The sequence below is a fragment of the Phyllopteryx taeniolatus genome, chromosome 5 (genome assembly GCF_024500385.1).
Source record: "Phyllopteryx taeniolatus isolate TA_2022b chromosome 5, UOR_Ptae_1.2, whole genome shotgun sequence".
Lineage (NCBI taxonomy): Eukaryota > Metazoa > Chordata > Actinopteri > Syngnathiformes > Syngnathidae > Phyllopteryx > Phyllopteryx taeniolatus.
This window is the reverse complement of record NC_084506.1, coordinates 22,739,290-22,756,499: the sequence shown is the minus strand read 5'-3', so window position 1 is coordinate 22,756,499 and position 17,210 is coordinate 22,739,290. Positions and strand designations below refer to the sequence as shown.

Sequence of the window (17,210 nt, the reverse complement as noted above, 5' to 3'; positions counted from 1 at the left end):
GCTTCTGTCGGTGCTGCTGTTTTGGTTCGTAACAGAGATCAAACAGGCTCAACAGTAAACTATTGTCGATCTGAACGATAGCATCGTAATGGGGGTACCGCCTATTTCAGAGAAGTGTCAATTTGTTTATGGGGACCATTTCAATCACCTGAGATTGATGCCCGCCCAAGCCCGTTTGAAAGGCCCCCTGCGGGTAGATGACCGGGGCCACCGCACCGTCCGCCCCTCCTTTGCATACCCCTGCTTAATGCATTTTAACTTCTGGATCTGGATGTTAGCTCTGGATACCGGGTCTAACTCCTGGTTCTTGCTTGTGGTTCTCACATCTGTCTCTTGCTTCTGGTTCTGACAGCTGGTTCTTTGTTGTAGTTCTGACTTGTTTTTTCAAAATTATGATGTATGATAGGACTACTGGGTTTAGACCCGGGTCAGTTGAGGTTCATTTTTGGAAGGGAGAGTAGTTTTCTAGTTGTTTCTAATGGCGATCACATGCTTCTCTGATTAATGAATGAACAAGTGAATGAAAGGAGTGCACTTGGCTGAGGAGTGTTTGATGGATCAGACCTAAGATTCCGGCGCTCCCAAGCAGGACAATTTTTTATGTCAGTGTCAGTGACCTGCTGACATCCCTCATTTGCTTCCACGTCATTGGAAAGTATGAGCATGGAAAAGTTCCGGAATACTCGAGAGTCAGCTACAATATTCTTTACCCGCCACTTCATTCGGTAGAGCGACACATACACTGTGAATAAAAAATGATGGTGCGCCCTATTTGTGTTTGTCAGCAGTCCATTTCCTGGTTGTCAGAAATTGCCGTGAGATGACTGGACTGTACCATATTTCATTTCGATGCAGGGGGCACACAGCCGTAATGATACAAATGGATGAATTCCTCTAACAAAAGTGATATTAAAACAAACACACACACACCAAATTGGCCTAGACAGGACATGACCATACCGTTTTCATTGTAGGGTGCAGCCGAATTTTTCCATTGAAACTAAAATGGCAAAAAAGACTTTTCTGTTCATTGTATGGATTTCCACACAAGTTAATGGAAATCTTTTATGTTGTAATCCTGATAACTAACTGACTAGCTAAGCAGCAAACTATTTACTTAATTAGCAAAGCATCTCACTACCCATCTGATTAATTGACTGACAAACTAATTGACTAATCAACTAGCTAATTAACTCACAAACTAGAGAACTAGTTTGCTAACAAAGTAGCTGAATAGGTAACCAACTAATAAAAAGGTTACCCTTCGATAAAGTTTAAGTTACATTGCAATGCTGCTAATGAATGGTCAACTAACTGACTACCGAATTTTACTAGCTAACAGACAAGCAAAAAGGCTACCTACATACCTAACTACAGTATCTCATTAACTAGCTAACTACCCCAATAACAAATCTGCTAACTAAATAACAAGCTAACTAAATGACCAATCAGCTAAGTAATCAAATAATTTGACAAACCAAAAGACAAACTAGCTAACTAACAACCTCGATGTGTAATTAGCCTCAATAACACATCTGCTATCTGACTTACTAATCTAAATGACACATCAGCTAACTGACTGACTAACTAGCTAACGGACAACCTAACAGACTAACTAATTAGCTAAGTAGCTAATTGACGAATTAATGGGGCAAAAATCCTGGCGCTTGCTGAATTCTGCCTGGCAACAAGCAACTGTAGTGTACACAAACTAGCGCACTCCAAATCCTTCAAAATAAGCAACATAACGTTGTTGCCATCTTCAGAAGACCATATTGCACGTGTCTCCAGGCCGTTCGCTGGGCGGTGCGTCGGCGCCAGGGGGCAGAGGGCCGTTGCCTTGTTGTCGGCTTTTCTTGACTGACCCTAGCACGATGACAATGGCAGCACACACGCTGTGACAAATGCACATGTACTACGGTGAGAGTCTAGTTGCAGACGGACGTGTGTTGAGGGAGTGCAGGTGGACACGCACGGACACACGTGCACACACACACACAAACACATTTCACTTTCACACACACCCTCAAGCTAGCAACCTCTCTAGTTCACTGATCCCTAGGTCAAAGGTCACCCATTCCAGGGGGTCCACCGGCAATGACTATATTTAGGTTTAACGACGTCAGCATACCTATTGTAAGCATTTCAGCATTTGGGAAATTCTCATTTAGAATAATATCTGACTACATTATAAGGTATAAAGTACTTATCCATCCATTTTCTTTACCGCTTATCCTCACTCGGGTCGCGGGCTGCTGGAGCCTATCCCAGCTATCTTCGGGCGGGAGGCGGGGTACAGTTATTGCTCTACCTTAATGCTTTTCTTACTTAGCTTGCTGTCTTGCTACATGTATAGTCAGAGGTGGGTTGAGTAGCCAAATATTGTACTCAAGTAAGAGTACTGTTACTTAGCATAATATGACTCAAGTAAAAGTAAATAGTAGTCCTCTAAATATTTAATAATATTTAAGTTAGAGTAAGAAAAAAATCGTGAGTAACTTCTGATTGAAAATAAAACATCAGAGCACTCAGGTGCTCAGGTTGCTCTCTTGTTCTATGTTACCATCCCGCCTGTTAGCATGTTATCAGTTTATCATTAGAAACAGTACGTGACTACAGGGCAAGACGTACGTTAAAGGTGGGATGCCAGTTCAGCACTGAAATGGATCCTTGCCTGCCGCTGTTACGGCCATCTTGTGTGAGAAAATCAATAGTATTGTCCTGACCTTAAAAGTGAGTAAGGGGTCTTATTTTTTTACAACCATCCCGTGTGATATAATATCACGCTGGGAGCTATCTGCTTTCATATGTAGGGGGAGGTTGTGTGAGTCCTCCTGGCTTGCGCTAAGCCCCCCTTAGCTCGTCTTTCATCAGGCTGCGCTCGTAATGGAGAGCTGTACTGTGATGCATCATGGGAAACGGCCATGAAGCTTTTTTACCCATCGAGCGCTACTTTTTCGAGAGAGCGTTGCCGGTCCGCTAGCTGCTTGTTGTGTCTGCGCCTGCTGGAGCGTCGAACGAACGCAGTGAGCAGAACCGGAGTTTGATGTAGAAAACCCCCTCCGCACCCCCTTTATGCACCCACCTCCTGCTCTCTTTGTGTTTAGTCATGGCCTTCAGTGGCCGGCCTCGGCTTTCATTAATCATTAATGATCCACAAGGGGGGCTCTTAAGGTCCTTGACCTGGGCGCTTGACCGCGCCGCAGCTTTGCTTGTTTTCTTAGCTTCACTGCATCATGACCTCTGCACGGACGCACGAATGGGAAGGGGGGCTTACAGGTACTGGGAGAAGCCTTGATCTAAGGCAGGGTGGGCAAACTACAGCACAGACAAATGACTCTGACATATTTAAGTTTGAGCTAAAAATTGCTGCTTCCAACCAAATTGGCAGATTTATTGTTTAATTTCAGGCTTGGGTCCTGGAGGATCTTAGTGGGCCTACTCATGATAGACATGTCCATCAAATTCCATGTTGCTAAGTGAAATTGACTTTGGAGGCTGAATCTGCCCCACTGCCCCAATCCCGGGGGCATGGATCTCTGGAAACGATCCCTGAAATGTTTGCATCAAACCAAACTGTCAGACTTCGTGTCTTTTCAGGTATCGTATAGTCTTCTTGCAACTTTTTTTTGGGTCTACTCATGATCGACATGATTACCACATTTTATTTTGTTCAGTGATACTAGCTTCGGAACCTGAATTGTTTTACAATTCCAACAGATACTACCCAGCTGACAAGTTTGTCTTTGAAGGATCCCTGTAAATTCCTATTAAACCGTCCTTTTTAAACCAAAATGGCAGACTTCATTTGTCTTTTCGGCCACTGCTTTTTGAGACGTTTTTGTGGGTCCACTCTTGATAGACATGCCTACCAAATTTCGTGTTGCTCAGTGAAACTAGTTTTGGGGACTGAATTTCCCAAACATTCTGAAGATAGGGAGTCATCAAACTTCGCACCATGCTCCTCCACCCTCACCCGCTGACAATTAGTCAAGTGTTTCACAATTTAGTGTCATCCATTTAATTTATCGTTCCTCAAATTTGGAAAAAAAACTCTGACAAGTTTATCTTTGAAGGACCCCTGAAAATGATGAAAATGGGCCTGTAATGGCTGTCTCAAACCAAGATGACTGACATCCTATGTATTTTTCAGGCAATGCTTCTTGAGACTTTTTCGTGGGTCTACTGCTGCTAGGCATATCCACCAAATATAGATGCAAATATAGTTGAAACTGGATTCATTTTTTTCCTACCAATGTTAATTCTCACCTATGAACTTTGAATTGTCTCAAAGGCTAAAGGTCAGAGTTCATCATTATGTGTGCTGTATCATAGCACTTTGAACTGCACAACAATGGAGAGGGCATGTTTTTCCATAGGTTTCTGTTCTATGGTTATCTCACACACATCCTCTTTGCCATGATTCAGAGCTTTCTGTGTGTGATCTCTGGTCACTCCTATTTTTTTGGCTTATTGGTCTTTTAATGTTCAATATACATAAGCTAGTTGTAAATCTTGACTTATCATAGTGTTTGCAACTGCACCTGTACGTCTCACGTTTCTCTCAGGTTTGTCATGTGACAGATTGATGGCGCCGGGCCAGACTTATCCATGTTTTCGACCAGTTTTGGTTTTTTTTGCCTTTACCGCGGGCCCGTCACCGTACACTCCGGACTTAACTCGTCGCTATTGTCCCAACTACAATGGCGACATGATTGCATTTCACTTTTTACGCTCGCGGCCCGGCGTGTGTAAGAAGATACGCCGGGCTTTAATGTCAAAGACCAACAGAGACCCGCAATGACAAAAACACAACACCTGAGCCTCAGAAAAATTAACAGTGCTTTACTTTTTTTTACACTTGTGGGACAGTAAAGAATGTTTGTAGAACCAAACTGCAGCATGGATGTCAAAGTAAGGGATTTGAACTGAATTTTCAGCATTACATAGAACCCGTGTTTATCACAAGGGATATGTTCCAGACTTAATTGCAATAGGTGAAAATCTGCATGATAGTCCATTGGTAAGAAATATATATATTTACCAGTTCCACACGCTTTATATACATTTAAACTTCTTAAAACACTTTTTAGGGTGGCACGGTGGACGACTGGTTACCACGTCTACCTCACAGTTCTGAGTACTGGGGTTCAAATCCCGGCCCCGCCTGTGTGGAGTTTGCATGTTCTCCCCGTGCCTGCAGTTTCCTCCCACATCCCCAAAACATGCGTGGTAGGTTGATTGAAGACTCTAAATTGCCCGTAGGTGTGAATGTGAGTGCGAATGGTTGTTTGTTTATATGTGCCCTGCGATTGGCTGGCGAGCAGTTCAGGGTGTACCCCGCCACTCACCTGAAGATAGCTGGGATAGGCTCCAGCACGTCCGGGACCCTAGTGAGGATAAGTGTGACCGAAAATGGATGGATGGAAAATACTTTTTAAACACATTGTAAATGTATTTCAGCACAAAAAAACTAAAACAAATTGCAAGCATAAAACGTACAGGAAATACTGTACATATTGTCATGTGACGTTAGCGGCCTGCATGAGTCTTTGGACGTGAGCAATGGCCGACAACAGCTCCTCCATGAGTGGGCTCGTTGTATTTATGTGTTTGCTTTCAATAAATGGCTGAAAAGTGCACTATACTTATAAGTATACTTAAGTATACTTATACTGTAAGTAAGTTATACTTAAGTATACTTATACTGTAAGTATACTCAGATGTGGGAAAGGAGAGCCACCTTCTCCAGTATACTTACATACTGTAAGTATACTGTAAATCCCATAAGACAAGATTGAGTCAAAAAACATGATACAGTATAACGATGAACCATGGTGTAGCAGGGGAGCATCTGAAAATATATTATACTGTCTTAAAATGATATTGTTACAGTATGTCATGTTATCATGTCATGTTTGTCTATAAAGTAAGCCCCCAAATTATTCATTATCTGAGCAAATTTTGTGAATTTTGTTTTTTGAAGATATTTACAAAATATTAATGTAATATAATTTTTCTATATTTTTTCATTGTGAGTGTTATTTTGCTTCATTTAAAAGGAGCCTGCTAACAATAATCTATAGAGCCATAATTCTGATTTGGGATATCCATGTATTGAGGAATGAGTTGTTTTGGACGGAACCTTTTGTCAAAATGTTAACAAATATTATGAAAATGGCTATTAATGTAATGAAACGACAACTACAGTCATTTTTTTTTTCAATATAAAAGCTAGTCACTTTTATATAAAAACAACTAAAATAGATTTTTTTTATTATTATTCTAAAAAAAATATTCTGAACATCCATCCATTTTCGGAACCGCTTATCCTCACCAGGGTGGCGGACGTGCTGGAGAATGAATCGTGAAAATCAATACATCGACGTTCCAGCAACTAAAAGTTCCAGGAACTTCGCAGCCGAGTGTGAAGCGGCTGGGATGAGAATCAGCACCTCCAAATCTGATACCATGGTCCTCAGTCGGAAAAGGGTGGCATGCCCTCTCCGGGTCAGGGATGAGATCCTGCCCCAAGTGGAGGAGTTTAAGTATCTTGAGGTCTTGTTCACGAGTGAGGGAAGAATGGAACGGGAGATCGACAGGCGGATCGGTGCAGTGTCTGCAGTGATGCGGACTTTGTATCGGTCCGTTGTGGTAAAGAAGGAGCTAAGCCGAAAGGCGAAGCTCTCGATTTACCGGTCGATCTACGTTCCTACCCTCACCTATGGTCACAAGCTGTGGGTCGTGTCCTTTGAAAGAACAAGATCCCGGATACAAGCGGCCGAAATGAGTTTCCTCCGCAGGGTGTCCGGGCTCTCGCTTAAAGATAGGGTGAGAAGCTCGTTGATCTCAGAGTAGAGCCGCTGCTCCTCCACATCGAGAGGAGCCAGATGAGATGGCTGGGGCATCTGATTCGGATGCCTCACGGACGCCTCCCTCGTGAGGTGTTCCGGGCACGTCCCACCGGGAGGAGACTCCGGGGACGACCCAGGACACGCTGGAGAGACTACATCTCTCGGCTGGCCTGGGAACGCCTCGGGATCTCCTCGGAAGAGCTTGAGGAAGTGGCTGGGGAGAGGGAAGTCTGGGCGTCCCTGCTAAAGCTACTGCCCCTGCGAATCGACCTCGGATAAGTGGTAGAAAATGGATGGATGCATGGATGGACCTTTGTTTTTTTTATGATTACTATCGACAGTGCTTAACTCCTTTTTTACCCTTATATGACAATGAAGCATTTTAAAACCTAAGACGTTTTGAGTGTCTGATGCCTGTCGTCTCCCTGCAGAGCTCGTCAGACGAGTGCGACCCGCACGAGGGCATCCATGAGGGCAAGGAGGGCAAGTACCGCCTGCAGGTGACCCAGTTTGTGCAACGTCTGGAGTACTGGCACAAGGATCTCACCGGAACCCTGGTAACCTCCATCAAGGTGCTACCTGTCCACGGGCGCGCTGTTGCCTTCCTTGGCACCGCCAATGGACGCCTCATCCAGGTAAGGGGGGCCTGGGACTGAGGCAGTACTTTCCAGAGATCCAGGATCTTTTCGGGTGGGGTCTGCAGTGCTGAACATATCTGACTGGAACCTTAGTATTTAGTTAGTTAGTTAGTTTAGTATTTAGAAAAGCTCCAGCAACTTTTGGGACGTATGGTCTTTGGACTGTAAGAACTTTAACACAGAATGAGGAACCTATTATGTGTTTGCATTGTGTATTTGAACAGCAAAGAACTAGGGTAAAAATTTCCTCCTGGGTTTATGTATCTGGACTGAAGGAAGACTTTGCTATTGGGGTAGTACTTTGTAGAGATCCAGGAATCTCTGGAGTTGATGGTTTTGATAGTAGCATAACCTAACCGATGGATCTTTTGGAGGATCCATTCTGAGTTTGGACTATGGGAAGTATTGTCTCAATTTATTGACGGGTAAGTTAGCAGGGATAAAAGAAGAACCTGCTTGCAGTGGCATACTTTTGAGAGGTCGAGGAACCTTCTGGGTCTGCAGTGCTCAACATATCTGATCTGAACCTTTTAGTTCCAGGAACTACAAGCACCAAGAACTAGCATAACCACATATTTCAACCTCCGAAACTTTTGGAGACCTATTGTGTGTTTGGACCATGGGAACTATGATCTAAATTTAGTTCTGGGTTAAAGTATCAGGGCTGAATGAAGGCATTACTTGGAGAGTACCACTTTGAGAGGTCTAGGAACCTGTGATTGGTTGTTTTGATAACACCGTATTTCGACAGGAGCTTCACAGGAACTACAAACTTTTGGAACCCATTTTTTTCTAATTTAGTTATTGGGTAATATATCTGGGCAAAGAAATGCGGGCTGGGGGGTACTTTTGAAAGGTCTAGCAACATTTTAGACTAGGTTCTGCAGTGCTGAACATATTTGATTGGAACCTTTTCAATCCAGGATCTTCATTTTCCAACTTTAGTTGGAAATGTTTCATAGGAAAAAAAAATCACCCGTGCACACGTTTTTGGGGGATGACAGCCCTCAGCTTGATGTCCGTTCAGTGAGGCTCCGGTGTTGCTCCACTCACGCCATGTTTGGCGCGTAGCATGCAAAAAGCAGCTGTTTGTTGCCGTTCGCACCTGCTGCCTTTCTTTCAGCGTTTTAACGCATTTAAGTCAGGAAGCAGAAGTCATTCACTGTTGTTAAAGGCGTTGCAAGTTTGGGTAGGTTTGCACGACAAATCATAGCGTTTTGACCCCATGCTGTGCCCACGCGCAATGACCAAAACTCAAATGTTTAGTGTTGTGTATCTGTCTAGTAGACATGCTTTAGATTTGGTAGCAATCGGGCAAAATCTCTCGAACAAGTTCTTCTTGTCAGGACCCCTGGAAATAGCCAAAATTGTCCTAAAATGGCTGCTAACCCAAATGGCAGACTTAGTGTATCTTTTCAGACATTTCTTCTCAAGACCTTTTTTGTGGATCTACTCACCATAAACATTGCAACAAAATTTTATGTTGCCAAGTGAAACTGGCTTCAGGTTCAGCACTTTCCAAACATTCCAGGGGGCAAGGATCGCTACAAATTTGCATCAATTGTCCACTTCAAACTGAAATGGCAGACTTTGTGTGTCTTTTCAGACATTTCTTCTCAAGACTTTTTTGTGGGTGTACTCACCACAGACATGCCTAAAAAATCTCATGTTGATAAGTGAAACTGGCTTCATTGGAAGAATTTTCTGAACATTCCATGTGGCAAGGATCCCCTAGAAATTAGCATAAAATGTCTGCTTCAATGCAAAATGTCGGCCTTCCTGTGTCTTTGCAGGTCTACCAAACTTCATGCTGAATTTTCAAAATATTAATTGGGGCAAGGATAACTAGAAATTAGCCTAATATGTCAGTTTCAAACCAAAATGGCAGACCTTCTGTGTCTTTTTAGGAATTACATTTTGAGACTTCTTTTGTGGGTCTACTTGTGATAGACATCCTTGAGAAATTTCGTGTTGCTGAGTGAAATTGGCTTCAGGGGGTGAATTTTCCAAAACGTCTGGTTTGTGCCACTTAACCAATGACGAGTCATCAACCTTTGCTGCCATGCTCCGCCCATGCTCTCTAACCAAAACAAAAATCTTTAGCAAGCTGGCATTGTTGTTTATCAAGTAGGTTATACAGGCTACCAACATGGTAGCAATCAGACAAAATCTCTGGGATTAGTCCGTCTTTGAAAGACACCTGGAAATGTCCAAAATGAGCCTGACAATGCTGTTACAAACCCAAATGGCCTCTGACTGATTCTTTTATTGATGAATCTCGGTGTGTCCCAGTACTTGTGTCCTGCATGGCATAGATGGACAGTTAATTTGAAAGGACAGCTGCTGGAGAAAAACACACAGTAACAGCTGCATGGGACCCTCGCTGTGTTGGGAATGTTGTGCGAGGGAACGTGTCAGCGAAGACCGCCGCTAGGCCATTAACGTGCTGATCAGCGTGAACACCCCCCACCAGCAGCCCCACCACACCGTAACCCACCACTCACGCGTTCTACCATTGGTTATGCCATCCCGCCCTTTTCCGTGCAGCTGTCACCTCTTTCCAGCTCGTTTGTCTTTCACCAATGCATAAGCTTATTCAACTCCTACTCACCATATTGTTTTATTTATATATATATATATATATATATATATATATATATATATATATATATATATATATGTGTGTGTGTGTGTGTGTGTGTGTGTGTGTGTGCGCGTTTATGTATGTATATATATACACACACACACACAGCATATTAATTAAGTGGCAAAGTCACCAGACTCAAGCTTGGATGGCATAGTGAGGGATTTTAACTGTTTTTTCAGGATTATAAAATGTTACAAAAAGTCTTGAAATATTAGCATAACAATATGTTTGTTACACGTGCTACATAATAATTACAACAGGAACAATATTATTACTACTACTAATAGTATTAATAATGGCAATAATAATACCTTTCACTGCAAATCCTAGCTTCGCTAGTGTTGGAAAAAATCTTGGGAATACAGTGTCACCCATCTGTCTACTATACCTGCTTCCGATCGGGCTCATTTGGGCAAATTCCCATGTAGTAATACAAACCCTAGAATTTTCTCAAAATAGCAGTTCCAAACAGAAATGGCCGACTCACTGTTCAGTTTCAGGCATGGGTCCTTCAGACCTTTTCATCTGTCCTGTCATGATACACATCGACCCAATTCTGTGTTGTTTGGTGGAACTGGTGACGGGGTGGGATTTTTTATTTTTTTGTTGCCTAATTTCTTCTAACTTTCAAACAAAGCACAAGTCCTGAAATTTGCTCTAAATGGCCAAATTCATGTTCAAGTTAAGGCATGGGTCCATGAGATTTATTCGTCCATCCCATCGTGATAGACAAGTCCTCCCAGTTTCATCAGTGAACTTTGGAACAAAGCACAAAGCCTCAAATTCGCCCAAAATGGCAGCTCCAAACCAAAATGCCTGGCTCAAATGCAGGTATGGGTCGTTGAGACTTTTTCGTGTCCTGTTTTGATAAAACATGTCCACCCAATTTCCTGTCGATCGGTGAAACTGGTGAATGGGGATGATATTTTCCCCCTAACTTTCTTTCCAATTCCTGGAATTCGCTGTAAATCGCAGCTCCAAACCAAAATGGCCAACTTCCGGTTCAGTTCCAGGTATGGGTCATTGAGACTTTTTTGTAAGTCCTTTTATAATAGACATATCGACCCAATTTCGTGTTGATCGGTCAAAGGTCATCGGTCAGTGGCTTATTTATTATTATTATTTTAAAAAATATATATTTTGCTACTGAGTGAGTTCTGAGGGGGTCGTGTTTGGGACCTCTAAAATACATACATTGGTGAGTTTTCTGGCATTGTGTGTGTGTGTGGGGCGTGGGGGGGGGGGGGGGTGGGCGGGTCTCGTTTTCTGACGATGCGATTGTCTACATACTTCCTCATTCTCACACACATTGTAAGGCGTGCGACCTCCCCAGCGGTTCAACGTTCGCTTTGCAACAGTGAGAAATAATGGCCGCCTGGAGGAGTTAATGGTGGTGTGAATTACAGCTTATTGTATTAGGCGGCTTGGGGAAGGGGGGATGTGGGGGGGCTGGTGTTTGCCGAACAAACAGTGCGACCGCTGTGTCATTCCCACAGTGGACTCAGAGCGAAGCCGAGGGTAAAAATGTTTCCTGAGCGTGGTGACGGAGAGTACGGGTGAGCAGGAAACTGAAATACAGCAAAAGTTGACAGCTTCAAACAATGAACAACACTCATGCCGTCTTTTTGTCGTTTTGCCCAGTGCAGGTGGTCAAGAGGTTGCCAGTTCACAACACAATATTTTTGTACACAAAAGACCGGTTTCTCTCAAATTTTGTATTTGAAACCCTTTTGAAATTGGTTTTCTGAACCCCCCAGACCCACTTAATACAGTAAAACTGCACATTTTAGAGTGGCCTTTTATTGTGGGCAGCCAAAAGAATGCCAGCGCAATAATCACGCTGTCTAATCAGCATCTTGATATGCCACACCTATGAGGTGGATGGATTATCTGAACTCAACTCCATTTTTTTAGACAATGGACCCCCACATTAACGGATTCACCTATTCGCTGATTTAAAAAAAAATGTTTTGAATTAAAAAAAAATTTTTTGGGGGTGGGGGGGACAACCTACCTACCTATTCCCCGCGAATAGCAGGGGTCCACTGTATAGCGCTTTCACAACAACCGTAACTGTATCAAAGGGCTGGACACAAAACATAAAGCAATCATAATAATACATCCATCCATCCATCCATTTTCTGAGCCGCTTCTCCTCACTAGGGTCGCGGGCGTGCTGGAGCCTATCCCAGCTGTCATCGGGCAGGAGGCGGGGTACACCCTGAACTGGTTGCCAGCCAATCACAGGGCCCACATAAACAAACAACCTTTCGCACTCACGTTCACACCTAGGGGCAATTTAGAGTTGTCAATTAACCTACCATGCATGTTTTTGGGATGTGGGAGGAAAGCGGAGTGCCTGGAGAAAACCCACGCAGGCACGGGGAGAGCATGCAAACTCCACACAGGCGGGACCGGGGATTAAACCCCGCTCCTCAGAACTGTGAGGCTGACGCTCTAACCAGTCGTCCACCGTGCCGCAGGCACAAAACAATAAAAGCACTCCACAACAAGTCAATACAACATACAATTACAATTAAATGACAAAAAAGCTGGGAAATTACAAATTAAACAGAACAATTAGTGGAACTCTTGTCACAGGCTGCCAAGTCAATGGCACCATCTTTCAAAATCCTAGATAGAAAGATGATGGATGGATGGATGGACAGAGATAGAGTGATAGAATATAGCAATATAGCGCGATAGATAAATGGAAAATATAACAAAACAAGTACATGTAGTTGTTGTTGCGTAGGAAAAGCTATGTATTGTATGTTTTCAGATAGTCCCTGAATACAACACCTGACTTGGATACAAAAGATAGGTATAACTTAAGAGTTGTATTTCTCCTGTAAATGTTGTTCTAGTGTGTGTGTGTTTGTCACAGGCATTGCACACGTGAGCGTGCTCGTGTTCACAGTGTGTGTTTGTATGCGTTGATGCGTGGTGAAGAGCCTCTCACATGGTTTTGATATGTCACGTGATTATTTTGCTCTTCCAGGTTCGCTTCTCCCGCTTGGCCTCACCACACGTCAACCTGCGCTTGGACTCGCAACCCGTCACGTCCTCGGTGGCGCTGCTCAACGGACAGGACGGCGGAGCTCTGCTGTTGGCAACCGGGAACAAGGTGTTGTCATTGACATTCAAACCTAATTGAATATGTACCGACTTTGAGGAACTTGGGTTCAAAGTTGCAACTGGTAGATGACATACTGACAATTTCTACCATGAATGTTGACTCCTTTGAAATGTAAATTATGGTAGATCACCAAGGTTCCCCTGATTGGCCCAGGCTGCGGTCAGCTGACGACCTGCACTTCCTGTTTACTGTCGTCGCGGGTGACGGAGTGCGGCTGGTGTGATGGCCGCTGCACCCGAGCCCACCAGTGCCCCGTACCCTCCATCTGGACACAGGAGTACTGTGCGCCCATCGTCACCAAGGTAACCGCTGCAGGAAGTAACTCGCACCTGGAAGTAACTTGATATTGACTTCAAAGTAACAGGAAGTAACTTGGAGCCAGATCCAACTTGTGGTAAGAAGAAACCTGAGTAAGAAAGCAGACTCGAAGTTGCAGGAAATAACGTGAGCTAGTAATTAACCTAAATGCAATAACAATTAGCTTGTACCGGGAAATAACTTAGGAAGTAGCTTGAGTAACCTAGAACTACTTTGAGGTAGTCTCTTGCCGATAAATAAGCAAGAAGTAACTTTACCAAGAAGTAACCTATAAGCAACCTATAAGTAACTAAGGAATGACTTGAGTTAGTAAATAACAGGAAGTAACTTGCACATGGAAATAACTTCAGGTAAGAAGCAATATAAATTGTACCAGGAGGTACTGCATGTACCTAGAAAGATGATGAGAAACATAGAACAATGATAGGAAGTAACCTAAAGGTTACAGGAAGTAACTTGCACCTAGAAGTAGCTTGACATAGAAAATTCTGTAACCTCCAAGTAACTTAAAGTAGGAACTAACTTCAAGTATGAATTAACCTAAAAGTGATAGGATTTAACTTGTACCAAGTAGCCTGTGGTAAGAAGTAACTTGAGGTAGGAAGTAACATAGAAGTAACTTGTACCAGTAGGTAAATTAAAATAAGTAAGTAACCTACAAGTAACCAAGAAGTTACTTGAGTTAGGCAGTAACAGGACTTAACTTACGCTTAGAAGTAATTTTAGATAAGAAGTAATGTAGAAGTAACTTGTACCAGGAAGTAACTTGAACAAAGTAAGTAACCAACAAGTCACCAAGGAGTTATCTAAGTTATTAAGTAACATTGAGATGTAGCTTGAGCTGAGGAAGTTAACATGGAGGTAACGAAGTAGCAACCTATATCAGGAAGTTGCCTGCACTTAGAAGTAACCTGAAGTAGGAAGTAACAGAGAAGTAACTTCAGTTTTGAAATAACCTCATAATAAAAGGTAGTAATTTAAGGTAGAAAGAAAGTAGCTGAAAAGTAGATTGAGATTAAGAAATAAACTCCAAGTAACACGAAATAACTTGAAGTAGTAAGTAACCCAGAAATAACATTGACTCACTTGCACTTAGACATAATATAACCAAATAATAACCAGGAAGTGACTTGAGGTAACAAGTAACCGAGAAGTAACATTCACTTGAATCTCGAGTAGAAGTAAGCTGCACTAAGAAGTAACATGAGGTAAGAAGTAACCACTGAGGTAACCATGACGAGCACAAAATGGAGTTATTGTATGTATATGTGTGTACTGGGCAGCAGGATGTCTGTCGGTGTTTGATGTGTGTTGAGTGCAGTGAAGCGGCGTGATGCCGTCACAAAGTCTGTTCCCAACCGTCTCAGATGACCCGCGTGTGGAATGCTGCTTGTGGAAGTGTTTGGACAGTATTCCATCAAGTAGTATTCCGTGGCCCGTTTCCAGCTCTGATGGAGCTTCCCCACCGACGCCAGTGTTGTTCTTGTGTCGTCCGCGGCGAGAGAAGATCTACACGCCGCTGCTTTCTTTACGACCGCGAGAAAACCTGAGAAAACACTTTTCATCTTCTTTTCAAGAGTGGAATGTGCATCCAACATCAAACACACAACATTAGCAACACCTGCACAAGCTAATCACATCCAACTAAAACATATTTCAGTATTTTGTTGACATTTGTTCCGTTTTACCCTTTTAAGATGCTAGCCACAAATTAATAATACCATAAACATTTCAAAATATCACTTTATATGGGCAAAATCATTTCAGCAAGTAAGAACTTTAGGTACAAAGTAACATGAAGTAACCCCAGAAGTAGAAACTCGAAGTAGAAAGTAAAGAAAGTAACTTGAGGTAGTTAGTCACCTAGTAGTAACAGGAACAAACTAGTCCAAAAATTTAAGGTACAAAGTACTGTACCCCAGAAGTAACAGGAAGTAATTGCACCAAGAATTAACTGAGAAAGAGCCCCTGAAGAAACAGAAACTTGCACTCAAAATTAACTTGCAGTAAGAATTAACCTGAGGTAGGAAGTAACTTAGAAGTAGCAGGAAGTGAATTGTACCAGGAAGTAACTTGAGGTAGGAAGTACCCCAGAGGTAACAGAAAGTGACTTGCACCAAGAAGTAACTTGTGGTAGGAAGTAACTTAGCACAAGCCAAAACATAACTTGTACCAGGAAGTAACTTCAGGTAGGAAGTATCCCAGAAGTAACTTGTACCAGGGAACAACTTGAGTTAGGAAGTACCCCAAAAGTGACAGAAAGTAACTTACACTGAAAATGAACTTGCAGTAAGAAGGAAATTGAGGTAGGAAGTGCCCCGGAACTAGCCAAGAATAACTTTCACCCGGAAGTAACTTGAGGGGGGAAGTACCGCAGAAGTAACTTGTAACCCCTCATTTCTCACATGGTTTTGATACATCATGTGATTCTTTTGCAACAGTAACAGAAAGTAACTTGCACTGAAAATGAAGGTGCAGTAAGAAGGTAATTGAAGCAGGAAGTAACCTACAAGTAACAGGAAGTGACTTGTACCGTGAACAAACTTTAGTATTACTAGAAAGAATGTTACCTGGAAGTACGCCAGACGTAACAAGGAGTAGGAAGTACTCGAGAAGTTCCCTCATTAAATAATTCCAAGGTGTCTGATGGGAATGTGTCTTCCCAGGTGTCTCCGTCGTCTGGGCCACTTCGAGGCACCACCGTGGTGACCGTTTGCGGCCGGAACTTCGGCTTCGACCGGACAGAAAGCTTTAAGGCGTCGCTGGTGAGCGTGGAGCTGGCCGGCACCCCCTGCAAACTTCCCAAACAGGACAACCTTAACAGGTCCGTCTGTGTGTGTGTGTGTGTGTGTGTGTGTGTGTGCTGATGCGACAAAGAGCGCCTATAGGAGCAGCTTTAATGGAGCTTATTGTGTGTGTTAAAAAGGAATGTTAAGAAGCCCCCCAGAATCCCATCCCCCCGTATCCCATCCCAGAGTTCAACATTCAGCACATGACTCCGCTAAGTGGAAAATTGCTGGGAAAAAAACCCAGCATCCTGACTTTCTGCTCTTGTTAAAAAAAACAAAAATCAATCCATTAAAAAGCACACACTAAAAAAAACACAACTAAATACACTTCCCAGTCTTTCCCAGTTGCATTCCTCCAGGACGTGATGATGATGATTGGATTAGGAGCATACTAAGTCTTGTGTCTGGGGGGGGGGGGGTGTTGTTGTGTTTTTAGGTGGACTGAGATGCAGTGTTCCCCCACCATCGCTGGGAACTTCACCCCGTCGGGACACGCCGTCAAGGTCACCAGTGGACACAAGGTCGTGCACATGGAGGGCGCCTTCACCTTTGTGGTAAGAAGGATGGCGTCCTTCCAGAAAACTATTTGGACTCTGCTAAAATGTCTGCGTAAAAACCATGGATCTTAGAAGTAACTTACTTTCAAAAATAACTTAAATATAAACGTATCTGCATCAAGAAGTAAACGTGAATCTACAGCTAACTTGCATCTCGAAGTGACTTGCCTCTTGAAGTGATTTGAAGGTAGAGTAGCGTAAGTCTAAAACGCAACTTGTATCCAGAAGTGTCTAGTATCTAAATGTATCTAGATTACGGTAACTTGCA

At 43.0% G+C, this 17,210-nt stretch overlaps 1 protein-coding gene across 1 annotated transcript in view; it reads left to right on the top strand.

The window, feature by feature from the left end:
- met (MET proto-oncogene, receptor tyrosine kinase) overlaps positions 1-17,210 on the top strand; it is a 78,901-nt gene that overhangs the window by 18,849 nt on the left and 42,842 nt on the right. The window contains exons 4-8 of the mRNA XM_061773864.1: positions 7,286-7,489; positions 13,141-13,266; positions 13,404-13,580; positions 16,263-16,420; positions 16,822-16,939. Of these exons, the coding sequence (XP_061629848.1) occupies positions 7,286-7,489; positions 13,141-13,266; positions 13,404-13,580; positions 16,263-16,420; positions 16,822-16,939 (783 nt within the window). The remainder of the gene's footprint in view (positions 1-7,285; positions 7,490-13,140; positions 13,267-13,403; positions 13,581-16,262; positions 16,421-16,821; positions 16,940-17,210) is intronic.